The sequence below is a fragment of the Erinaceus europaeus genome, unplaced genomic scaffold, assembly GCF_950295315.1.
Source record: "Erinaceus europaeus unplaced genomic scaffold, mEriEur2.1 scaffold_706, whole genome shotgun sequence".
In the NCBI taxonomy this organism is placed as follows: Eukaryota; Metazoa; Chordata; class Mammalia; order Eulipotyphla; family Erinaceidae; genus Erinaceus; species Erinaceus europaeus.
In genome coordinates, this window is record NW_026647395.1 from 6,166 (window position 1) to 32,834 (window position 26,669).

Here is a 26,669-nt window from a genome sequence, read left to right on the forward strand (position 1 = left end):
ACAACATACTAGAAACTTCTGTAAGCACCCCAAACACCTGAACTCAACTTTATCTTTACAGCAACCCTGACTTATATTCTCTCCAGTGTTCATGGAGAAGGCTTCGAGGCACAGAAAAGCTAAACAACTTTCTCAAGGTGACACAGGGAATGGCAGTACTAGGATTGGAACCAGGATGTTTTATTACAGAGCCTACATTTGAACCTAATCTAAACCAGGACATCCTGTGAGAAGTGCTGCATCTCCTCATTCTATGCCAAGAAGTTTGTGAGAGACTTTTCTGGCTCTCTAATTATTGAAGCAGTTAACAGTCAACTACCTCAGTTAGCCTGTCAGTCCCTCCCCTAGTACCACTGTTCTCAACTAGAGGTGACCTGGCCCCCAGAGATACATTCCACAAAGTCTGGAGATATTTTTGATTGCATCGAATGGGGGCAAGTGCTACTGTCATCTGATGGGGCATTACAGCAACAAAATGGTCTACCCCCAACTGCTTATGGTGCAAAAAATCAACTGACACACTCCTGCCAACAACCACTACAACAAGCAATTGGATTATTCCGGAAGCTTCCATCTGTTGATCTTGGACATTATGTGACTTCTCTCCCCCAAATCATGTCATCTTCCTTCTCTTGCCCTAGAATTCCATCATAATCAATGCCACTGTACTGTATGACCATATGGGGGAAAAAAAAAAAAAAAACCAATCTCCTAGAATAAATTACCTCAACAGAATCAAAACACTGGGAAGATTAGCACTCTCAAAAGGAAAAAAGAAAGAGGAGGAATAGGAGGAGGAAGAGGAGGCAGATCAAATCCTTGAGGACTGAGGAGATATCTCTGTGCTAGAACACAGAATTTGCATGCCCAAAGCCCCAGGTTCAATCCCCAGCACCCCCATAACGCACACTGAGCCATGCTCTGGTTTCTCTCCCTCTCATAAATAAATTTTCCTGAGCCAATGGTAATATCAACAACATACCAGGTTAAGTGTTTCCTTCCTGATGCCCTAAACTATAGTCATATTCTACCCACTTCAAACTCTAGTTACCACAGGCACAATCTTTGCTAAATACACACATGACTGCGTCAATTTCAAAAAACAACTTTAATAGAAAAGTACAAGGTATGAACAAAAAATAAATACTCTTTATCTCATTTCTAGCCCAGCAAATTTTCTACTACATATAAAACTGGTCCAAGATGCACTTTTCCTTGTTCCTTTTTGACCTTTAAAATACCAGACAGCTTTTTAATCTTCTAGATCCAAACTGATGTTTTTGTTTTAAAGAATCACATAAAACTGTAATAAATTTACACTCATGTCTTAAATTTCACTAGTAAGATGTTTAGCCAAAATAAAATATTACCCAACTATTATATTTAAGTGTAAAATTTGTATAATTGGATAAATTAGAATCCCTTTACTAGGTTTTAATTTTTACACTATTGAGTTTTTTCTCTATAAAAACATCATTTTATCACCTTGCTTTCAAAATACGGCATTTGGTATTCACCATTACATACAGAAGAAGCTAAGAAATACTTTTTATAGAAAAATAAATATTTTAAAAGTATACTTTACAATGATAATGCAGTATGTTAGATCTATGCTTTGATGCATAAATTGTATTATATGTATATATACACACATATATATATTTCAAGTTCTAAGTACCCTTCCTATCTCTCTATATATTTATATTGTAGACTACTCAGTCTTTAGAGCCTTTTATCCACTAGTGATTTCTTGGAGCTAGTCAGTACCACTCAGCTATTTGGAATACTTGTCCTGCTAGTGTCCTAATTGATAAGCAAACGGCTTGACTGGTATTTTGCAAAAACAAACAAAAACGGTATTGGCAAAATCTTATGAGAAAAGGTTTTCAGCAGACAACAAAAACATATACACTGCCAGGCCCAGGAGGTCAGAGAACTAAAAAGATAAACTGGACCAAAATGTAAAAGTCTTCCTTTCACTTGCGCCCATAATTACAATTTTGAGTGTGGCTCTATGTACAGAGATATGGATGTGTTGTTGTTGCTGCTGATTTTCCTGTATTGGGAAGATCTTGAAGGCACTCCAGGATGAAAAGGACAAAAAAATGCTGATGTTCCTAAATTGAGTATATGTTTTTGCAATAAAGAACACTGGTCAATATACAACTAAGGAAAAACTGAAACAGATGTGAGGCCTAGAACCACAAATGTTTGAATTTGCCCAAAATTGCTATTTTAAACACTCTATATGTTGGTCTTTGTGTGTGTGTGTGTGTGTGTGTGTGTGTGTGTGTGTGTGTAATAATGCATTTTTGGTATCCTTAAAGGGTTTCAATATGTTACAAGGTTATCCAGGAAAAAAAAAAAAGCAGAAAGCTAATATCCATCTACACAGACCAGATTTGGGTATATGCTTTAGGAGAGCACAGAACTCATATTAATTGCACTTAACACAGTGAACTTTGGGTTTCTGATGAGTTTTCAGTCTCTGCATAGTGAGGCTCACTTTCCATAAAAACTGCTTTCAAAGGATATAGAAACTCTTCATCCACAGTAACTTTAACTGAAGAAGCATCACAATGGTAAATGCAAATAGAATTTTTTGGGGGGGGCTAAAATTCAGGTCAAAGAAAAAAGCACAGGGCTTTTCGGTTCTTCTCTGAGCTGTTACAACAGCAACACATTCTAAACACAATTAAGTTACATGCATAATGCTAAAAGAATGTGAGCAATCCACTAACCAGCTTTAAGCCATCTGTTTGATTTTCTTTCTTCCTTTCTTTTTTTCTTTCTCTCTCTCTTTCTTCATAGGACATATATAGGAAAAGAGAATTCTTTTCTTATTGTTACATTTAGAAAAATTTTGAAGCTTTCAAATGGTTTGGTTTTGGTAAAGTTCTCCTTCCTTCTATTACTCTGACATGTAGTCACCCTACACTACCCCTCATGGCTTCTAAAGAAATCTCCACATGAAGTTTCTGAAGGACAACTGAAACCACTTACCAACATACAAGTAATGTTTTATTTTATATTCTATCTTCCATTTGGCATATGCCTTTCAATGTTTGTTTTCTTAACCAGTGAAATATACAAATCACGCAAGACAGAAATATGTACATTAAAAGTACAGGATAAAAACCATAGGAGATATACATAATATCTGAATGACAAGTAGAATATTTTACATTAAATAGTTTTCTTTTAAAAACTAGGATTGTTAAACTCAACTCTCTTCATAAACATGGATCACTAAGAAAGAAATGAAATCTAGTCTAGTAAAATAAAGAAAAAAATACTTCATGGTTTTTGTATAATAAAAACCAAAAAAGTGACATTTTAAACTAATTAGTGCTTTTTAAGTTCAAGATCCTCGCTTGCCTGCAATTTACTGCAACCGATGGGGGATGAATATCCTTGTGCAATAAGTTAAAGAGCCAGCAGTGGCTAAGGTGAGAGGAGGCCACCAAGTCTAGGAGGGTTACAAGAGATATGTACCTTTTCAAACCTCTAAAAACAACACAAGTCTGAGATAGGAACACATTTGGATGGTGCTTTCTAGAAAGAGGTGTCCTTGTTTAGAAAAAATTTTAAATTAGCTATATTATGTCTTCATCTGGATTTCTAGCCTGTTAGATGGATTATGGGGCATTTGAATGATGCTCCTGAGTTCTGAATTCTCTTCCTTCTCACGTCTCATGGAATCAATAATGCCCCCTCCAGAAAGTGTATAGGACAGAGGCTGGGTGGGGGGCAGGGGGGACAACAAGGTAAGGAAATCGTCAAACCAAAATGCTTATCATTGAGTAAGACCTTCTAGATAATCAGAAACAAGGTGCTTCAAGATATGACAGCCCTGGGGCCACAGCCCAAGCTCAACCCAGAAGTTTTCTGGAAAAATTTTTCCAGTTGGATTGCAATAATGACCAAAGATGCTCTAGACCAAGAACTACCCCCCCCCAGTAAACTGTAAATCTAAATCACTGGCTGCACTGAGATATAGTTACATTTATATTTATATTATATATATATGTATACATATATGTTATATACAAGAGACTGAGATATCAGGCACCATTAAACCACATTTCCCCCCTTATAAATGCAACTGTTCAAGTACACTGGGAACAGTTTGAGGGTATACCTGCAGTATACTAGGGAAAAGCAGATAGTCAGAACACAGGATCATAACAGTGGAATGCTGCAACACCTCTGTGTTAACTCCACTGGCCAAGTCGTGTCATTGGAACATCATACTATTGTGCCTCAAAATAAAAAGGCGGGGGCGGGGGGGAGAGAAGTCCCTAAGGAATGAACCATTTTCCAAGTGGAGCTCCTAACATTTCATTTCCTGTCTTGCAGTCAAAGGACTACTGGAGCTGCTGTTTGGAATCTGGGGCCAGCAGCACTGTGTGAAGGAAGCAGAGAGGGCCTGGGGTCAAGTGGGAGGGAAGGCAGATTTCATTTTTATCCTTGAAATTAGTTTGCTGCTCTGATGCGGTGCTGACTAGAATGCACTTGCCTTGCTGTTTTGACTGAGGAGCTGTGCATGGGATTCAGTACTCTATTCAGTGTTAGCATTTATTCTCCAAGGGTCACCAAGAAAAAATACAGCCTATTTTCATTGCATATATATATATGAAGCCAACCTCCCCAGCTCCCCTACTAACATAAACTCTAATCATCTAGATGTATTCTGGTGTCCTTTTCTAATATCTGAAAATCAAAGTCTAACAACAGCTTTCTACGCACTGTCCTAATAGAAGAAGAGTTGAATGTTTCTTTTTCATTCCTGGGCACTTCTCTGTTCCCCAAGTTTCAGCAGCAATTGGAATAGAACTATCTGCAGATGGAAATTTGTGAGAAGTAGGAGACATGGGTGATACGTCACTTCTGCTGGGTATGAGATTCCCATGCTAAGATTTTAAGTTACCATTCATGCTTAGGGGTTGGCAGTCCCTGTGCCAGGGAGTGTGTGTATGTATATGTGTGTGTGTGTGTGTGTGTGTGTGTGTGTGTGTGTGTCTGTCTGTCTGTCTCTTTCTCAATTTTTTTCTCAACTCAAGATGTTTCAACTCCCACCAGAGCAGTTACAGTTAACATAGGTTACAGAAGCTGAACTGTGCATAGATTTGTTCCATCCTCTACTAGCTGCATGCTACCAGTCCCATGACTCCACAGTTGAGAAAAAGCAAACATCTCTCCCAAATGTGCACACAAATTAAGTTAGGTTATGTATCAGGTCCCTTCTTCCCTTCCCATCAAAATATGCCTCATCTTACCTTTCCAAAGATGCACACAATAAATATTTGTCTTGGTCCCCGCCCCCTGCTAGTGCCAAACAATAATTATAATATTAATAATAAACCACAGAGTTCTTAGATGAGAATAGGGGGGAAATGGTTCTGGTTGCAATTCTTGGGGAGGAAAAAATATTAACAAAAAAATATCACTGTACTTTCTATAAATAAGTGGGTCCTGGGAGCGGGGCTGGGTGGCAGGCAGGAGGCTCGGCAGCCCCTACTTGCACACAAACTGATCCACGATCTCGGTACATTTCTTGCATTTGACGTAGCAGCACCAGTGGAATTTGCAGTGGCAGCGCTCTGTCTGCACCGTCTTGAACTGGTCATAGCCACGCCCACAGCACATGAGCTCACAGCCATCCATGCCCTCTGATGTCTTGTTGCACAGGCGGCCCTGTGTGCCCAGTGAGCCGGTGCTCTCGTTGCGCACACAGTAGTCTGGGCTTGGGTCGATGTAGACCAGGTCCTGTGTGGTGGGCGAGTTGAAGCGGCTGTTGACCTGCACCAGCTTGCCCCGGCTGTTGAGTCGCATGGCAGCTGCACTGTCATACTTCTCCTTCAGGGCATCACCCACCTTCCGGAAGTCTGCCAGCTGCAGCCAGCATGTCTTGAGGCTGCACGAACCGGATACCCCGTGGCACTTACAAGCCACATCTGCCAGGTTGTACACCGTCTGCAGGGAGAGCAGAGTGCTTAGTCCAGGAGGATCCTGGCCAAATCTTCTAAAGACAGACAAGTCCACCACTTAAAGGGGAAACAGAGCTATTTCCTCCCCAGTCTCCACCACCACAAGTCTTCTGTTGATTTTAATACTCATAATAATAAGAGTGGGCTGGGCAGTGATGCACCAGGATGAGTGCACATGTTACAATGCAGAAGGATCAAGTTCCAGACTGCCAGTCCCCACCTGTGGGGGGAAGCTTCACTAATGGTGAAGCTGTGCTGCTGGTAACTGTCTCCCTCTCTATCTCCCCTTCTCTGCTCAAATTCTCTGTCCTATCAAATTAAAAGAATAATAAATATTTAAAAAATAAATACCACACACAAATGCTCTTATCCTATCCTTGCAGCATCATAATGAACACGGAAACATTATTTCAGTTGCTTCTTTTCTTTTTTTCCCAAGGAAATAATGGCCCCAGCAATAACTCATCTATCTATAGCAATATTCCCAGAAATGGTTCACCATGTCTTACCTGCCTCACCTGCCCCTGGAACGAAGCAGCACTGTCATACCATTTCACAGACAAGGAAAGTAAAGCTCAGACAGAGCTGAGTAGCTTACAACCACTGGGGACTAGAGTTGGCAGGATTTGAACCCAGGTGGTTGGGCTTCATAATAGAGAGCCAGCTGGTAAGTGCTATGGCTGGGAGGGGGTTCCACCCACGTAGAACCAGGGTCCAAATCTATATTATCATGGTTATTACTGCTGCTTATGCCAGGCACCACCTTACAAGTAGAAACTATCAGGGGGTGAGTTTTGGCACACTCAGCTGAGCACATGTTACCATGAGCAAGGACCAGAGTTTAATCCCCTGGCTCCCACTAGCAGGTAGGAAGCTTCATAAGCAGTTAAGCACTGCTGTAGGTGTGTCTCTCTCCTTACTTCCCCTCCCCTTGTAATTTCTCTTTGTCCTAACAAATAAAAAATAATGGAAAAAATGGCCACCAGGAGCAGTGCAGGCACCTAGCTCCAGCAATAACCCTAGTGGCAATAAAAGAGAGCAAGAAAAGAAAGAAAAGAAAAAAGAAAAGAAAGAAACTATCTCATTTAACTCTCCCTGCAGTGTTAAAACACAGGGTAGATTATTAGCTTACTGCACAGAGAGGAAGTGGGGTTAATTGCCTGCACAAGTCACACAGCTAGAATGTGGGGAAAATGAGGCTAGACTTCAAGACCTACTTGTCAGAGTTTTTCCCCTGCCCCTACTGGTGGACAGACAGAACCCACTTTGGGCCCAGGCAGAGGTGAATCTCACTAGGATTCTGGTCCCGAATGCAGGCAAGTCTGCTTTCCACCTGTGAAGGCAAGGGTGAAAATACTGACCTTGCCGTATTGTTCTGCAGATAAATTAGGGAGCACATGGAAAATACTTAGCCTACCAGGACACTGTCGGCCACTCTGGTCTCTCTCCAGGGTGATGAGGGCATGGCATTAGAGCCCTGCTCCTGGGCCCTTGTCCAGGTCACCTTGGCCTCCCAGTAGCAGTACCCATGGGTTTAGCCCCACAAGTACTGTGCCCAGCAGTCTGGGAGGTGGCGGCTGCCTATTTATAGTGCTGAATGCCCACAGTTCCTATGCCAGTGACCCTCTGGAGCTGTCAAGGTGCTGGCATTCCTGCAGAGGGCCTGTCAGGAACCTGGAGGCTGCTTCCACTCAGAGCAGCAACTAAATTCTCCCTCCAGGGATTTATCAGGGGCTTTCTTAATAAAGAGGCCAAAGTGTACTCCCTTGACATAATGTGTGTTTCAGCTACTCAGCTTGTCTGAGGAAGGGTATTGCAAACTTATTTAACCTTTGCTCCCCTTTGAGAAAAATAAAGAACGAATACCTCGAGCAAAGGCTAATATAATTTCCTGGCATAAGGTCCCACTTCCCTCTGCCACCCCCAACATCCTGGAGCAAAACCTATGTCTTCCACAGAAACTCATCCATCAAAATCTAAGCACACTACTTGAATGATAAAATCTACCCTAAAAAAAAAAAAATCACTGCTAAAAATGATGATGGTCAAGGAATTTGTAGCATATTGGTGCTTTTCCATTCATCCAAAATCCCCTCTCTCCACTTGACCCCCTTGTCTTGGGGGCTAAGCCCCTAGTGATTTCACTATAAAGCCAAGTCTAAGAAATCCCCCAAGATGGAGAACACAGCATCTCTGGACTCAGTGTGTGTTCCAGAAAGGTCAGGACAGCCTAACAGAAGGGGATCAAGGTCTCATGGGCTCCCAGATTGAATACAGCTAACAAATCCTTTTCCTGTTCTCAGGTCAACCAGGGTGGGAGGGAGGGCACACTGTGAGCACTTCAGCTATGTGAGGAAGCTTGAGAAAGGAGAGGCTACTCTATTCCTCTCTGGAGCAATTAATTCAACCCTCAAGTCACATAACCAATTCTGCAGAGTTTAGTGCTCCCAACCACACTCCTCAATGTTTAGCATGAAATCTGAAGAGAATACAGGAACTATCTAGATAATCTTTGACTTCTCTATGTCCCTTCTATAAACATTCAGTAATGCCTGTCAGTTATATTATAATTTATCAAGCACTTAGGAACTGATGGATGCAAAGCTAACTCATTTCTTTGCATCATATGAAACTTTTGCTTTGGCTGGTCAGAAACAGTCAAATACTGGGCACATGTTACAATGTGCAAGGATCTGGGTTCAAGCCCCTGATCCCCACCTGTAGGGGGAAACTTTATGAGCAATGGAACAGTATTGCAAGTCTCTCTCTTTTTTGCTCCCTATTTCCGTTCCCCTCTCAATTTCTCTCTGTTTCTATCCAAAATAAACAAATAAAACATTTTTAAAAGAAATCTTGTTATAAAAAGAAAAAAATAGTCAAATACTGATCATTTCACAGGATCTGGTCGACTGGACTGTCTGCTTATAGTCAGTTCATACAATGATTCCAAGCAAAAGTTAATGCCATAGCCATTCAACAGATTTCTGAATCTAAGGTGAGAAACAGAAGGGGACAGACAGGACTGGATTTTAAATTCAATCTCCAGTTCCAAAACCCCTATTTCACCCCTCTCAGTCATGGCACCTGACTTTATTAAAAAGACTGTGCTTCTAGCTCAATCCATTCATTTCCTTCAGGGGCATGGAGTAGTTCTCTAAGCCTCAGTTTCCCAATCTTTAAAACATTAGGGTATATTGCCAGAGAGTTCCAAGACTGCTTCCATTCTTCTCTATTTCACTCTGTGATTATATTCCCTTGCCCTTACACACAAGTGAAGTCGCTGACAGAAAGTTCCTGGCACCATTCTTGGGTTCTATGAAAAAGTAATGGTTCCAGTTTCCAGTGCTGACAGAGTTAAAGAAAATTTTCACCTCCTTCATTTTAGGGCAGCCATTAAGTGCCATGTGTTTAACCTCAGGGAGTAGAAGAGAATAAGGAGAAATAACAGAGCAAAACAGAGAGGCTCGAAGGGGTTCCCCACTAATTCCTCTCAGAGTACTTCTGAGTGGATCTCTCTTCTATCCAAAGTCCCTCTAGACTTGCCTGATAGTTGGACATGCAAAATTCCACATTGAAATAGCCAGTGAAATAGCTTCCTTGTACAGTGCACTGTTTTGCCTCATGTTAAACCCCCAGTTTGAGCCCAGACTCCAATGCATTGAAGGAAGCTTCAGTGCTGTGGTCTCTTTGATTCTACCTCTATCTAATGAGAAACAAACATATAAAACAAACAAAAAATGCTAGAGTTTTCCTAGAAAAATTCTTTGATCTATCAGGAAAGAAGGGGAAAGGTCCTGGATGCTGCCATGAAGGCGTTCACAACTGGCCATCCACTGGGAGAAATCACTCCTCTCCCAGAGTTAAGCCCAGTCACAAACAGGCAAGGGAAGAAAGAGAAGGATATTTATGCTTTTGATGTTCAAGCATGGCTGGCCAACTGCATTGGGGGGCTAATTAGAAAGGCAGACAGGAGGAGTCCTGGCGGTAGCACAGTGGGTTAAGCTCAGGTGGCACAAAGTGCAGGACTGCCATAAGGATCCTGGTTTGAGCCCCTGGCTCCTCACCTGCAGGGGAGTCACTTCACAAGCAGTGAAGCAGGTCTGCAGGTGTGTCTTTCTCTCCCCCTCTCTGTCTTCCCTCTGTCTCTCGATTTCTCTCTGTCCTATCCAACAATGACAGCAACAACAATAACAACAACGACGATAAACAACAAGGGCAACAAAAGGGGGGGAGGCAGACAGGGCTGGGTGGTGGCACATCTGGTTGAGTGCACATGTTACAATGCGCAATGAACTGGGTTGGAGCCCCCATCCCCACCTGTGGAGGGAAAGCTTCACAAGTGGTAAAGCAGTGCTGCAGATGTGTCTCTGTCCCTCCCTATCTCCCCCTCCTCTTAATTTCTCTCTGTCTTGGACCTAATGGGAATTTTATTGTTATGTGGAAAACTGAGAAATGTTATATATGTAAAAACTACTGTATTTACTATCAAATGTAAAAGATTAATTCCCCAATAAAGGAAAAAATGAAAAAAATTATCTCTGTCCCTATCTAATAAATAAATAAAGAAGATTTAAAATATTTAAAAAGGCAGAGAAAGGAAGCCACAAGTTACTGTGCAAAAGAACCTGGGTTCAAGCCGCCCCAGGTTTGAGCCAAGGGTCCTGACCTACAGGAGAAAGCTTCATAAGTCACATAACAAGCTGCAAGTGTCTCTTTCTCCCTTCTTCTTCTCCTTCTCCTCCTCCTCCTCCTCCTCCTCCTCCTCCTCCTCCTCCTCTCTCTCTCTCTCTCTCTCTCTCTACCTCTCTCTCTCTCTTTCCTAGGATGGGCATATTGCACCAAAGCAAAAACACTATGGGGAAAGAGGGCAAAGGGCAGTTTTGTGGTCTTGCTGCATGGTGGTGGAAAAGGACCCTAAGCTGGGGGTCAGAGTGTTTGACAGATAGGTATCATGGTGAGATGATTAATTTCTCCGTGTGTCAACAACTGTCAATAAGACATTAACAACACCCCCCCCCAGCCCAGGAAAAGGATAAAAAGGAAAAAGAAAAAAAGAAAGGCAGAGAAAGTTATTTCTCAGATACTTGTAGGAGCACTGAGGTAGATGGGGGTGGGGAGCTTGTCAAAAAGGACTCACTCCCAGAGACCCCTTTTGACAGAAGATGGGTGAAGGGAGGGGGTCCCATCCCAGGAGAAGGCGAGAGAGGGAGTGACCATAAGAGATATGCAGAAACACAGAGCGCCAGCAGAAGCAGAGCTAGGGAGCAGGGGAACCCCAGGAGTGGAGACAGACAGGGACACTCACCCTGCGGCCCGCCTCATTGTTGTGCAGGTTCATGAGGATGCGCGCGCTCTCGTAGGAGCCCTTGGCGTGGATGCGCTCCCGCTCGCGCGCGTCCACGAACTCCTTGGCAAAGCGGTAGCCGTAGTCGATGTTGTCGCCACAGCCGCCCCACAGCCAGTCCCGCGGCAGGTCCTTGGGGCGCGCAGCGCGGCTGCAACCGCAGGTGGACAGCTCGCCCTCGCGGCATGCTCTGCTCATGGCGTTCACCACCCCAGCCGCACTCACCGCGTAGGTGAAGGCCGTCTCACGGCTACCTGCGGGAGACCACGTGGGGTCACCGGCCGCCAGGGGCCGCGGGGGCCAGAGCACCCACCGCAGGCCCTGGCCACGCAGCCCACCCTGCTCCCTGGGGGAGCAGAGCACTCAAGCCCTGGGCTCCCTGGAGGGAAAGCCAAGAGCACCCCCCCATACACACACAGACACACACAGACACAGACACAGACACAGACACACACACACACACACACACACACACAGGAACACTGGAGTCAAAGGTCCATGCATTCTTCTCTGCAGCACTTTGGAAGACAAAATTCTAATTAAAGCTTGGATTGATATCCGAGTAAGTCTTTTGAAAACAGTTAACACTCCTGGGCTAGAGAGACAACATAAGGGTTCTATAAGACTTTCATGGGTGAGGGTGGATGTTCAGCTTCAAGGGGGGAGACGGTGGAATGGAACAGTCTTTTGGTGGTGGGAGTGGTGTTTATGATTTAATTTAAAAAAAAAAAGAAAAGACTTTCATGCCTGAGACTACTAAGTCCCAGGTTCAACCCCAGCACCACTATAAGACAGAGCTGAGCAGTGCTCTGGAGAATATGAGAAACACAGAGAGAAAGAAGCTCTTTATTAAGAAAGAAAGAAAGAAAGAAAGAAAGAAAGAAAGAAAGAAAGAAAGAAAGAAAGAAAGAAAGAAAGAAAGAGAAAACAGGCAAACAAGCACATGATAAAAGTGATCACGAGGAACTTCAGGACTTAGATCAATTTCCTCCTATTTATTTTCCTGTTTCATGTCACTTTCATGTCCAATTACACACAGGGCAGGAGAAGGGAACTGCCTAGGTGGAGAGTCCCAGGAAAGTCTCAGGAGCCAAGTGATAGTCCAACACCGCAACATGGGTTATGGCCACAGCAGTCTCAGCCTGCCACCCGCCCCTGGCAGTTCCATCCTGGCACCCACAGCACACAAAATCTGTCTCAGGACAAGGTTCCAACTGAAACTTGTCTCTTCTCCTTTTAAACTGAGGGTCCTCACAATTCTCATTCAAGAAATAAGTGTCTATTCTCCAAACAGCCTGCTGGTCTTGAATATGCTTCTGCAATATCCTGACAGCCTTTGCCTCAACGTGTTAAGAGGAAAAGCTCTATCTAAGCAAAAATAAAATAAAATAAAATACACAAACCTGGTAGGGGGGGTTTCTCCTATCCAAATACATGCAGAAAATATATCCCTGTAAAACACACAGGAGCAAACTAGAGGCAGCTGTGCACATGAAGAGCTCTTTACATATAAGAAACTTAGTAAGAATGCTGTAGTGCTAAAAAGAAAGGGTTAACACCTGGCCAGCTGAAACTGGGGGAAGGGGGTACTGACAAGGTCTCACTTTCCTCAAGTATGAAAAAGGCTATTGAACTGGATGCCTTGGGGGAAAGGTCCCTACTGGCACTGAATTCCCTAGGCCTGACTAGATTTCTCCTACACTTAAAGAGCTTGCCAGCCATCTTTTTTTTTTTTTGGGGGGGGGGGGGTAGGGTGGGCAGGCAAAGGCAGACAGTATGTGAACTGGCCACAGGACTCATCCTGACTGGAAGGATCACTGCAGGGGACAGCATGCCAACTCAGAACTCCATAGGACACCCTGGCCTTGGAATTCTCTGTCCTTAAATATGCAACCATCTTCCAGGAATGGAGATGGTTCTGATTTATCCCCAGACCTTCCCTTTAGCATTTAAAAGGAAGAACTTGAGAATCCTGCTGGTGGTTGGCAGAAAGATCCTGAAAGTTTCTATGGTTGTGTTATGTCTCCCTTGACTCTAATGAGAGAGGCAGGGCCTCTGGGAGAAGTGGCGAAAGATAGGGAGAGGAGAGGATTCTAGGGAGTTACTGAAGGATTAGGGCTGATAATAAAGAGAATGCTGGGATACTGGATGAAATAAGGAGCTTAAGCTAGAGGGAGAAGAGATAAACAGTTCCGTGGAGATAGAAGAATATCACACAATGTCCTTTGGGGGACAGAGAGTATAAAAGGGCTTTTATATCATGCACATTAGAAATGTCCCCCCCATTAAGTATGTCTTGAGCATTTACATTTTTACTTCAGAATACAGAGCTAGTAGAACCCTGCTCTTAAGCTAACTGGTGGCCTCAGGCAAAGCAAGCTTTTGCAAAGTGCTTTTTGACTAATGGCCTGTGGCTGCCCCAGGGCTGGTTTGTCAGCTTTGCCCCTTTGGTGAAATCTGCATCTACTTGGATCCTCACCCTGCATGAGAAGGATGCCTTTCTTACATATCTTTTCACAGTGTGGAGACAAAGAGATGGAGACAAAAGCAGGAAGGGAATGGGGAGCCTAATGAAAAATGAGAGTGGTGCCCTTCCTCAGACGATTGTGTACAGTGCCACCAAGGCAAATGGAACCCTAGAAAAATGAGCTGAGGGTGGGTGTGGGGCTGGGAGTGGAGATGACACGGCCTGAGTTTTCTCAGACACTGGTCCTGGCCCAGGGTCAGTTTCTCATGGATAAGAATTGCCACCATGCCCATGGTGTACTAAGCACAAGCACTCAGGCATGGGCCACATGTATGGTATACCATTCAGCATCACAACTGTTTTTTTAAGTGTTCCTGTAACTCATTCTTTTCAAACATAGCCCTAGATGCAAAAATTAAAAGGTGAATTACTTTCTCAATCCCAGTTCATATTCCTCTTCAGTGATTCAAGGTTTTTTGTTGTTACTGCTGCTGTTGTTGTTTTGGTTTTTGTTGCTGCAGCTGCTGTTGTTTGGTTGTTTTTTTTCTTTACTAAATGAAAGAGATCAGGCCTTGTGTCAAGTCAACCTGCAGTAGCTTTCTGCATGTCAGAAGTTTGGGCAAGGGAAAGACAGAGACACACAGAAAGAGAGACAGAGACAGAATGAATGTGTTCTCATCTCCCCAGGTCCTCTGCTGCTTGAATGATAGTATCTAGAAGGACTCCCCAAGTCCCAGAGAGAAGCCTGTTAGGAAGTCTGGCCCCCACCCCACTTCCTATCAACCCAGACAGAGATACCACTCAGCTGGGGCCCAGAGTATCCTTCTTAGGGATAGTAAAGCACAAGCCTTTGGACCAAGGGTTCTGCTTATCCCATTAGGAAGTAGGCCCTTTGAACTCAGACCTTATTTTCAGTGAATCTCCAAGCAGACTCAAATCCATTTAGCAACTGATAACTTATTCTATTGAGGAAGAGAAAAAGAGCTTAAAGCAAAGTTGTTTTGAGTAACTACCCCAAAACAAATAAACAAACCCAACAGTCCCAATAGCTCTCTTCCTTCCTGGTTGCCATCAGGTGAGTGAATACATATGCAGATACTTACACACACAAACATGGAAAAAAAAAAAAGTGGTCTTACAGTTAAGACAGTTTAGGAGTGACATGTAAGGGAAAGGTGAAGGGCAAAGCTGACAACTCACCATTCTGATAGAACTCTAAATAATGTTTTTAGATCACTCACAAGATGGAAATACAGAAGAACTAAATCTCCACCACACTCACAGTTAGCCACAAAAGACAGCCCATATCTAGGGGAAAATGCCTGTGTTTTGAAGGTTAGCTCCTAGCTTTGGACCCCAGTATATACATTAGCACATTTTAATCATTAACAGGAAGGACAAAGCCCTATGAAACCTTGTGGGCTGAGGCTGCAAAACATTTTCCCATTCAATTAGAGGACGGGCTTCTAGTCCTGTATTATTTTAGTTTATGAAGCCGCTTGGCTCAAGCATCCACTGACAACTCGTTTTTGTTCTCAATGAATACACTTTTCAGGGGTTTTAAAAAAGCATTTTATCCATCCGTGACGGATATTAAGCCAACTTTTTTTTTAATCTCCAGTCAGTATAAACAGTTAATTGCTTTGATGAATTGCTTCTTATATGAGGAGTCACTGCAGTCATATTAATTATAAGGGCGTGTTTGCATAAAAGTAAAGGAACCTAAAACATTCACACTAGAAAACACAGAGGTCTGCATCTGTTATGTGCAGTCTTCTACTATTAAAGCAGGTCAGCGGCAACCTGATTTTTCAAATTTCTGCCTTTCACTCAGTTTTAATGGCATCTTCTCCCTGAATAGAAAAGCAAGCCCAATCATTTTAAAAATGAACATTTAACTTTTTTTTTCAGTATCCATGCTGAGATGCAAAGCCTGCGTGTTTATATCAATTGCGAAAATGTAAATTTGATTGCTTCTAATTAAAATTCTTTCTGAAACTAAAAAGAATTTTAATGCATATTTCTATCGCCCCAGGAAACGTCTAAACTTTCAATTAAAACCTTATTTATTTCCAACCTATCCAGCATTCTGAAAAAGAAAAAGATAGTACTAAGTCTAATTCATGAACCCTTCAAATTGTTAGAAAGTTGAAAGTTTTGAAGTGTAAAAGGATCTGAGCAACTCAACTTTCCACTTCTACTTTTGAGAACCCCAAACAAGTAAATGCTATGCTTCTGTTTTGAACAACAAGATGTTAAAAAAAAATTAACAGCTAAAAAAAAAAAAGGTATTTGTGAATGCCCCCCTCAATTTTGGTTAAAGATAGCGATAACTTATAATCCATCTAAAGGCATTCTAAGAATCATTAATACAAACAGCAATCGTGACAAAAACCCCTAAGCCATCACCTGGCTGGAAAAGGCTCTCTTTATCCAGCTTAGAAGTAAGCAGCAAAAACATTTTCTGAGGATCATGTGCATATATATATATATATATATATATATATATATATATGTATATATATATATTTAAATGGTTTTACCTATTTGCATAACCCTGCCAAAAACGGAGGTGTTGTCCACTGTGCTGCAGTTCCATCTCCGATGCCGGAATTGATACTGACACTCCTTGATACCCGTCTTCGCACCTTCCCCGATGTACTGCATGTGGTCCTGATACAAGTGGCACAGCTTCTTCTGTCCTTGAGAAAGTCCTGCCAGCTGGCTGCAGAGAGGCTGTGCTCCTATGATATATACTTCTGACATCTGAACAGGGTTATTCATACCTAGGGACCTGAGAGGAGGGGGGAGTGGAGGGGGAGATGTGCATTCAAGATTTACGTGAACTTTCGAGGTAGGCCCCATGCAAGCATGTCAGCAATACAGAGCTCTCAGCACACAGATGCCTTTTCTCTTCTCCTGTTTGTCCTCCTGACAAAGTAGGAGAAGGCCTTCATAAAACTTCTCTGTTTAAACCTCCACTCAGAAAACGGAGGTATTGTGTAGCCCCAACCCCATCCAGCCATCTGGCTCCTTGGTTAGAGATTTCACTCCCTTCTTTGCCCTTCTGCCATGCACTTGAACTAGTGTTTTTGAAATCTACTCAGAAGAAAGAGGGTGGTTTCAAGGACAGGCCCCTGACATTAGAGAAAGTGACTCACGGTGCCCCTACCAGTTGAATAGATCTGTCTTGGAAAAAAGGTATGAAGGCCGAAAGTAGACACAATTTGACACAGGGTGGGAGATAGCAGTGCCTTAGGAAGGACAGAAGAACAGTGAGACAAGTGTATAGGCTGAAGAAAGTATAGCACGTTCTGGATATTTTTAAAAGGCCTTTATGTGATTGTGAAGGACCCAAGACAAGGTATCCGGTGAACAGAAGTCATGTTTGACAGTGGGGGGGGGGATGCTGTTCATTTACAGGGGGGAAAATATCCAGAACCCCGTCAAAAATAATCCTCTGGATATACTGCAGCCTATCTACCAGGCCTCGTTCAGGGGGACATTTGACTACTTCAAGTCAACCTCCTTTTGATCAAATTTCAAACCCATACACTTCCCCTCTTAGAGTTTAGCTGTCTTAGGATAATTCTGCCTGCTTCAGACTCTGGAGGGTAATAACCTCCAGTGACAGGAAAATAAAAGCTGGAAGGCAGCTTTGGTGGCCAAAAGGAAATCACCAGAGAAATGAATCTCTGTTCCCTGTTCTTACATGGTATACTAGAAGCGTCTATCTTAACAAGGAAGCTCATAGGGGGTAAAATGTATCAATTCTAACCCCCCACCAACTAAGCAGAAGATATTTTAAAATAAGAGCAACTGAAAAATATTGAAGAGATACATATAAATACAATATAGTATATGGATATGTATAACATAAAAGCCCAAGAAGTTCGATTTTTAAAGAGTAGCCTAGAACAAATGAATCCTTGAAGAAAAATTTAAAAAAAGAAAAAGTAGATAGAATAACTTACCACCAAGAGTTGGCTTCTATTAAAACATGGGCGAAGGAGAAAAATATGGCCAAAGCCATTAGGAAGAACTTGGAAGACATGGCACCTCCAGCTGTCCCCAAAGCGACTCCTGGGCTTAATATTCCAATGAACTTCTGGAGAGGGAAGAAAGGAGCAGATATTTATGGCCTCTCAGATAATTTTGAAGCACACAAGTTTAAACAACGAAGGCATCCGGGGTCTCTCAAGTTGACTGTTGATTGACTGTGTTTCTCCTCGATAAGTTTTTTTTTTTCCTGATGGCAAGATATAGGCAGTTTCTTTCTTTTTTTCCCCCCCAAATTAATCCACCCACGCAACCTCACCAGGAAATCTGATTTCGCTGGGATCCTGCGCGAGGGCCACGCCAGCGATTACAAACATGTCTCAGTGCCGTGGAGGCAAAGCCCCCGGTGCCAGGCGCTGCCGCCTTCTTGCTCGCACGGCCCGCACCCCCTCTCAACCCGCCAGGCGGGCCGCCTGAGTCCCTCCGCGGGGCTCCGCTCCACACCCCCGCCGCCACCCTCGTCCTGTCCCCGACCTGGGCCGAGCAACAAGTGGAGCCAGAATTAATTCCATGGGCGAGAGGCTCAGTCGGGCGAGTGCTGCGCGCTGCTGGCGGCGAGCTGGAGGCGGGGTGGCAGCGCGGGTGTGGGTGGGGTGGGGTGGGGTGGGGGCAGGACGCTATGGGGGGGGGGGGTTTGAGGTGGGGGGCGCGGCCCCGGGGAGCTGCGCGCGCCACGGTCCAGCTAGGAAAGTCAGCTCGGAATGAACCACGGCTGCCTCCTCCATGGGCCACTTCGGGGGTGCCCCTTGGAAGGGGGGCGCGTCTTCCTCAAGACACAGGAGATGGAGGGCGCGGGTGGGGGGGGGCGGGGGGAGCTACGTGCGCCCCCAAGCCAAGCAACCGGAAAACGGTGTTCTCCAGCTCCGGGCCTCCTCCAGTAATTCAAGTACCTTGGGGAATGAAGGGAGGCTCAGAGGACAGAAATGGGTCGGGGTCCTGATATCCCAGCACCCACCACCATCCCCAATTCGGGTTTCTCATTCTCTCTCATCTCCACTTCCTGGCACTGCAACTGCCACACAGAGCTGGGGACAGGAAGCCTGGGAGTGTTAAACTTGGGGCTCCCTCTCGGTCCTGGTCAGGAAGTTCGGGTCACTTGGGCTGAATACCTCCGCCCTGGAGTCCAGCCCATTTCAGTCTCGACTCGGCCCGGAAGGGTGAGGATGCGGGGCCCATGTAAGGGCTCTCCTGGAGGGGCCAGAAATGCGCAGACTCCCGCGCCTCGGCCGAGCCTGGGAGTTCCGGGGTGCACAGAGAACCCCAACGCGACGTCCCCGAGGCGGAGACCGTCGGGTCCGCTTCCGTTGCCATTGCCGGCGTCTCCTCCACCTGCAGGCGGCGGCGGCGGGCGCGGGTGCGAAGAGCTGCTTCCCAAATCCCCTTTTACAGCTCGGAGAAGGGTAACCCCGCCGCGCCGCCCGCAGGCCCCCAGAGAGTCCCCTGCCGGCGGTGGAAGGCCAGTCAGAAACCTGCGCGGTGGAGCCTGGGGGGCCCTAGCGGCGGTGAAGGGGCGCAGGGGATGGGGCGCCCGCCGCCACCCGGGGCCCTGGCACCTCAGGGCTTAGCTCAGAGGACACGCTTGTGCAGCTCCGCAGCGCCCGCTACTCGGGGCTCGGCCGGCCCCTCGAAACGCCGCCAAGTTAGGGGTGCAACACGGAAAAAAGAAACCTGGGGTTTCCCCAGCCCGGGAGCATGGAGGCTCGGTCTCCCACCCCACCCCCGCCCGGAGTGTCAGGTTTCCTGCGCGGGAGGGGGTGGGCTACGGGGGACTAACTGCAGGCCGGCCGTGTTGCAGAGTTGACTCAGGCCGGCGAGGCCCAGGCCGCGCGCACACTCAGCCCCACGCACCCCCTGCAGCCCAGCACGCTCACGCGCGCCCCGCGACACAAGTGCCCCGACGTGCTTCGGAGAAGGCGGCGGAGCTCGCTGACCGCCGGCCGCGCGGACTTTGGGGGCTTCCCTGCGGCCTGGGCGCGCAGGGCGGGGCGCGGGCAGCCCCGAAATTGATAACAGATTCGGCGGATTACGACGGATCTCTTTGTTAGAGGCGAAGCCACACAATCTGAACCCACTGGCGGCCCAGTGACTGTCTACCCTTCCTCAGAGGTGGGAGCCATCGGGTTTCCTCTCTACTCCGGTCCTTTCTAGATGCATGGAGGGGGGAGTTAGAAGGTGGAGGGGGTCCCCGAGGGTTCGCCGCGGGGCCCGGCAAGTCGCGACTCTACTTAGCCCCGCGCGCTCGCCCAGAAACACCTTGGCCCCCTTCCCGCTCCAATCCCCTCACACCCCAGAAAGGCCCCACGCGTCTGCAACACTGACGGAGCCCGCAGCCAGCGCAACGATCAACCTGAGGACAAAATCTAGGAGACAGTCCAGTCCATTGACGAAAAGATCCGAGTAGACAAGACAGTAACGAAAGGAGACTTACCCGGACACTGTCACACCAGGCTTCAAACAAAAGTTTTGAACAGAAGCTGAGAGTACCCCAGGACTGGCTGGATCTTTGCGGCCCCAGGAAGCCGACTCCGGGAAGGAGCCTCAGGATCTGGTCGCGGTGTGGGGTGGGGAGGAGGGTGAAGACCATTGGAGAGAGAGGTTCAAGCACACGGAAGGGGTGAGGTGGGGGGAGGGCGTCTGCGCGCCCTTGTTTGCAGCCCAGAGCTATTCCAAGTCTTGCCTGCTCCTTTGGTCTCTCCTCCCTCAACCTTTGCATTGGATTAAAGTTGTCCTTTAACCCTTCTCTATCAACAGGTCTGCAGGCGGGAGTGGGGGCTGTGTGACGGGGGGGGGGGGGGGGGGGGTAAATGACACTGGTTCCGCGGCGGCAGAAGGAAGGCATCGGAATGCGGCCAGATGAGCATAGCACCCAAGTCCTCCTACCCGCAAGCCCCCAAAAGAAACTTGCGTGGCAAGGTAGAGACCTGGTCCCACTGTCACCCTTGGGGGCTCTCTTTGCTTAAGCATCTCCCTTCTACTAGGTTCTTTGCATCCAGAGTCCGCCTCAGCTCCCTCTCCAGCTAAGTCATTGAGAGTGAGTGGGAAAGGTCAGGCGACCAACTTGAAGGGGAAAATTGAGCTTGACCTGGACTAGCTTTGGTAAGACGCATAGGAATTCCCAAGACTTTCAGGAAACCAACACTGTGCCCCCGCCCAACACATACATACATATACAATCTTTTTCTGAAGCAAAGAGAAAGATGGAGAAACTTGAAAGAAAAATATTTAGTTGCATTCACAAAAATGGAAGAGACAGTGGATCCAGCATCTCAGCCCACAGGAAGTCCGCCTTGCTACAGCTCCCAGTCCTCTCTCCTGGACTCAGGGGAGCCTTGCCTCTCCTCCTGCCCCCACCCTTCCACCACACCCCCCCACCCCCCGGGCCAGGATGTCTCCTGGATGCAAAGAGGTGAGGGGTTGTAGCCAGAGGTAACTTGGAAGAAGACCCTTGTGCAACAAATGTGAACATCCTCCCGCTGCTCTTGTGAGCTCAGAACCATTTTTCCAGGGAAGAATCAGCTTCCAAGGAAGAACCACCAAGTCTCATTCTGCTCGTTCCTCCCTGACCATCCCCAGCCATCGCTCTCCAGACAAGACAACACCCCCCTACACACACACACACACACACACACACACAGAGAGAGAGAGAGAGAGAGAGAGAGAGAGAGACCCATATCACTACCACTGCACGCAAGCTCAGTTCAGAGGGAGATCCAGGTGTCCATGGAAGGAGAGGAGAAAGGAAATTAAAGATAAGTTCATCCCTAGTCTTGGAAGGCGGTTTCAATAATTTTAATAAAACTGAAGCACTGAGCAGGGGACAGAGTGACACACTTGTAATCTATAGCCAGCCGGGGTACCCGTGTGCCTGCAGAGGCCTCCCAGGGCCAAGCTCTTGTGCTCATGCCCTGGAGAAACTACCAGGTCAGGACCTTCCGCATGGTGGAAGTGGCGCCCTCCAGTTCGTTCTCAGTGGGCCTCCGAGAGGCCCTGCGGGACGAGCAGGACCAAGAGATAGGAGTTTGGGGTGGGGGTGTATGAGTGGTTAAGAGTGAAGATCTCAAGGAGGTGGAAAGGTATAACAAGAATCCGCCTGTCCGCCCCACGGAAAACTTCAAATGTCCTACCTCCACACGGCCAACAGGGGGCAGCCGGCACCGCTCGACGGGGAAGAAATGACCAACTGGAACGCCAAGCTTCGAGCGCCTGGTGCTAACCCCCGTGCACCTCAGGCAGAGGGGAGGGGAAGACCAGGGGCTCTTAGGAAGGGCCTCCCCAGTAGGGTCCTCCTTTGTGGAGTCGGGCGGGACTAAAAAGCCTCTGCCTCCAAGGCCAGCGCAGCTCAGCCTTTCCCTCCACGCCCCTCCCTCGCCTGCAGACACACGGGGGGCGTGCATGGCCCGGGCGCACGGTTCCTGCGGCCTCCCTGGGGCTAAGCATTCTCAGGCGGGTCCTCAAGCGACCTCCTGGGGCAGAAGCGGTCTCCAAAGGTCATTTCTGCTTCTGGCCGCGGGGCTGCGGGGCCGCGGGGCCACAGTGAAGGCCTGTGAGCTGGCTGGGGCTGGGGGCTTAGGAGGTGCCACCCCGTTGTGGGCTCCAAGTGACTTCCATTGGGCGAGCTGTCCGTTTGCAAAAAACCGGGGGAAAGAGAGGGATCGCGTGCGTGAGGGGGACTGACTAGCGACACAAGGCCTAAGGGTCTTTGGGGCTCTTTCAAATTTTTAACCTTTTTTTGGGGGGGGAGTATTTGCTTTTAAGAAATTATCGCAGTCTCATTCCCAAGCTAAAAACTAAAATAATAATAAAAAGAGAGGAGACCAGGAAACATGGAAATCGGGATAGGATCCGAGCATGCAAGGGGGCAAAAAGTTGTTTGGAAAACAGCACGTTAGAACGCCGGGAGAAATGTTCCCTTTTCGTAAAAGTGAACTCTCGGTGACCCTCGGAGTGTGTGACTCGGCTTTAACATACAACTGACAATTAAAACAAACAAGAGTTCACAAACTGCCCCTGGCCCGCTCACCCCCCAAGGCGGAGGCCCCAAGGTTTCCGAAGTACAAGGCAGAGCCCCGCGCAGGAGAACCGGGGCGCGCAGTCACAGCCTGGGGAGCAAGAGCCACCGCAGCTGCTGCAAAGTGCCGAGCTCGCCAGGTGGCGGCTAATAATGCTAATAACGCGACCCGGCTCCCGGCGCCGGGGTGCGCGCTGGCCCCCCGCCAGGCACTCTTAAAGGCAAAGAGCCTCCAGCACAGGAGAACCCCCCCCCCCCCCGCGCGCCCGCCACCTCCGCTGGCCATGGACAGCCAGCAACCTGGCCTCCAAGCTGCAAAAGGTTGCGGTGCGCTGGCCGCTAGTCTGGTTGTCCCAAACAAGCAAGGCGTCCCTGTCTCTTTGGCCGAGCCCAGGCCACACACCCTGTGCGTCCCCTCCGAGTGGGCGCGAGAGAACTGTTGAATCGAATCATTCTCTTGCGAGTGAAATCAATAGAGCGGTCCCCAGGCGGGCTACTCGGGGGTAAAAGGAAAAGTCGTGCATGCACTACATTCCGCTTTTCTGCCAGAGTTCTTCTCCACTTTTGCCCCCTCCTCCTAAGCTAAAAAAAAAAAAAAAAAAGTTTGCAGAATGTTCCCTTAGTACAAGAGCAATAAAGGTCTCCCCCACCCGCCTCCCCGGAGACTGGGGGGGGGGGGGCGAGCGTAGGGGGAGGGCAGCAGGCTGGGGAGGAACGCGGGTCCACCAGGGTAAGTAGGGGTCCGCTTGGCTACGCGGGAGTTCCCGGCCTGGAGGGAGAGTTAAGAGATGGAGGCCCAGTGGGAGGAGGTGTGGAGTGGGGGGGTCAGTTAACTTGCAAAAGGGGGGAGAAAAGGTTCAGCAAAAAAAGTGGCGGCAGCACGCAGAACACCTACCTTCATGGCGAGGGGGAGGGGGTGCGGGGAGGAAGTCGCCTCCCCAGCGAGCCAGCGAGCGAGAGAGGGCCGCCGCGGAATCCGAGCGGAGTAGCGGGGCTACGCCTGGGGAAGCTCTCTGGCGCAACGCTGTGAGCTCCTCCGGGGCGCGCGGGTCGGGCGCGGGGAGCCCAGGGCGAGGCGGGTACTGGCAGCGGGCTCTGGGCTCTGGGGCCGGCGCAGCGTCGCCGGGATGCTCTGGGGGCCGAGGGGGCTCGGGGGCCCGCGGGCCGGCGGTGGCGGCGGGGCCTGGGCCGGGCGCGAGCTAGGAGCCGCGGGTCCAGCGAGGGCGCGCAGGCGACTATAAGGCGGCGAGGCGCTCCCTCTCCAACGTCCATCAGCGACGGCGATAATTAGGGCTTTCCAACCCCAAATGTGGGCGTGATTGTGCAAAAGACTTTACAACAAATAATAAAAGAAAAAAAATTCCTTACGAGAGTGAAGGGGGGGGCACAGCTCAACTCTGGCCCGGGGGTGGATAGGGGTGGGGAGGGGCTCTCCCTGTGCCCAGGTGCCCCCCAGTTCATTCACACGGCGGGTTCTGCAGGCTCCAGGCGGCTCACGCCTCCTGAGCACCGGCTCCTCCTCTCCGCGTCTGGATCCCAGCGCGGCTCCCGCGGCCGCCGCCTGTGGGTGTGTAGCAGCCCCTGGACGCGCGCAGGCCCCCGCCGGGCACATACACACCCGTTGCAGCTCCGGTGCCGCCACACGATCAGGCGCGCGGGGCTCTTCCTCCGGGAGACGCCGCTGGGAACGCACTGGTCACCGTCCGAGCTGCCCGAGTCAGCGCCAACATTTGTCCTTTCATTTTAGGGTTTGGGCAGAAATTAGGGTAGGGGGAGAGGTGAAAGGGATCGGGTCCTCTGCGCACGTTCTGTCGCGCAAGAGGGATCGCGGGGCTGCGGGCAAGGCTGCTCAGTGGAGGGGGGAGACACTGGATCGCGTCTCCCGAACCCCTTGTTTGTCTCGTCGGGTTGATCCCCTTCTCTTTACCCGCCTTGCGCGGGCGCACCCGGGCCGGGGCGGACCGCAGGCTCTCGGGGCTCGGAGGCGGTGGCTGGGCTCCGACGCGGCAGCCCGGCTCCGGGTTTGGAGCCCAGGGGCGGGCGGGCGGGCGGCGGCGGCGACAGGCGCTCGCGGGGCAGCTGCGCGGGACAGACTTCGGGCGGGCGGGCGGCGGAGGCGGCGCCTGGGAGCTCGCAGCGGTCCTCCAAGCGTTCCTGCACCCCGCAGACAGACTGACCGACCGCGGGGACCGCGTCCCCCCACTCTGGGCCCTCCAGGCCAACTACCTCCCTCTCCCCCTCCCTTTCTCCGAGTTTCTCTTTTCTCAGAGTGGAGAAAAAAAAAAAAAGAAAGAAAGAAAAAGTTTTTTTTTTTCTCTCAGTTGCAGGACCAAAAGCGACTGAAGCGAGAGGGGAGAAGGGAGGGGGCAGGAACCCCCCCCAACTCGGCTTCTGCGCATGCGCAGTGGGAACGGCCTATAACTTCGCAGGATTTTAAAGCCATAACGCCGGCTGGGGTGCTAGGGGGGCGGGATACACTCCCGGCTTGAGCCCCCTTCTCTAGGCTCCCCACCCCCAGGCATCTGCAGAGACTGAGACGTTCATTCCGCCACCAGGCAGTCTGCTCGCCTTCCACAGCCGCAACCTGAACCCCAACTTCAGCAGTTCCAGCTCGAATGGCCTGGGTGCTACCCTGGGACCTGCGGCTCCCTGGGAGCCTCTTCCTTACCCCTGGGGGCATATCCTAGAGCCCCCAGGGTGGGATTCCCAGCTGCAACGCTTCCAGTACGATGGGGGTGGAAACGGGGAGATGGAGAGGTTTGGGGCAGCGGGACGTGCCTGTGCATCTGGCCTGGACCCCGCGCACTGGGGCGCGATGCGCAGTCCGGCGGAGTGTCTTAGAGGATGCCCCCCAGGTGAGAGGCCCGCAAAGGTCTGGAAAACGAGGTTTCAGGCACTGAAACTTCTTAGGGGCTTCCAGACACCCGCCATTGTTGAGAACCGGACGATGGGGCGGGTGCGTGTGCCCCACCCCCATGTTCCCCCAATAGTGCATACACTTGAGTGCTAATCCTTGGTTCTCCCCCATTTTGTAGATTTCGGAGGTGAAATGGACGCGTGCACATAAGCATGTGCACACACACGATTTATTTTTCACCACCCCTCTGGCATTCACTTGACTTTAGGGCACAAAAAGTTTGTACCTGAGTATTTCTCTTTTTTCTTCTTTTTAATATTTATTTATTCCCTTTTTGTTGTCCTTGTTTTTTATTGTTATAGTTATTATTGTTGTGGTCGTTGTTCGATAGGACAGAGAGAAACGGAGAAAGGAGTGAAAGATAGACACCTGAAAACGTGCTTCACCGCTTGTGAAGCGGCTCCCCTGCACGTGGGGAGCCAGTGGCTCGAACCAGGATCCTTACACTGGTCCTTGCGCTTTGTACCACCTGAGGTTAACCCGCTGCACTACCGCTGGACTCCCTGTACCTGAGTATCTCTAAGTAAATGCTGTTCTGTCCTCGTCGTCGCCCCTCCCCCCCCACACACACACATGCACACTGCCACAGGTACTCCCAGGAGGCCCCAGGAAGTTGTTCCAATCCTAGCTTTGTCCCTCCGGGTCCTCAGTTGTCCCAGTTGACTGGACCTCTTCCTGTTGTCCAGCTCCTAAGTGGCATGGTGTGCAAATTCCCAACTGCCTGTAACAAAATGGAGGAAAAGCCCAAGTTCATTAAACAGTCCCCACCCCCGCACTTTGGGACATCCTTCTTTCCCTGAGTCTCCTGCCACTATTTTAAAAATTATCATTTTATTTATTTATTTGGTAAAACAGAAATAATCAGAGAGGAGGGGGAGAGAAAG

At 48.5% G+C, this 26,669-nt stretch overlaps 1 protein-coding gene across 5 annotated transcripts; it reads right to left on the reverse strand.

The window, feature by feature from the left end:
• Window positions 1-1,089: 1,089 nt before the first annotated feature.
• On the reverse strand, window positions 1,090-25,157 carry WNT5A (Wnt family member 5A). 5 transcript variants are annotated; one of them, XM_060183971.1, is made up of 6 exons: window positions 21,985-22,339; window positions 20,289-20,405; window positions 17,776-17,909; window positions 16,345-16,595; window positions 11,296-11,588; window positions 1,090-5,976 (listed from the first exon to the last, which is right to left on the reverse strand). In XM_060183971.1, the coding sequence occupies exons 1-6, from the start codon at window positions 22,252-22,254 to the stop codon at window positions 5,518-5,520; spliced, it is 1,524 nt and encodes a 507-aa protein (XP_060039954.1). In that variant the 5' UTR covers window positions 22,255-22,339; the 3' UTR covers window positions 1,090-5,517. The 5 variants fall into 5 exon arrangements, with proteins under 5 accessions (XP_060039954.1, XP_016042778.1, XP_060039955.1 ...); XM_016187292.2 differs by lacking the exons at window positions 20,289-20,405; window positions 21,985-22,339 and adding an exon at window positions 23,764-25,157; XM_060183972.1 differs by lacking the exon at window positions 20,289-20,405 and having other exon boundaries at window positions 21,985-22,334.
• Window positions 25,158-26,669: the final 1,512 nt, after the last annotated feature.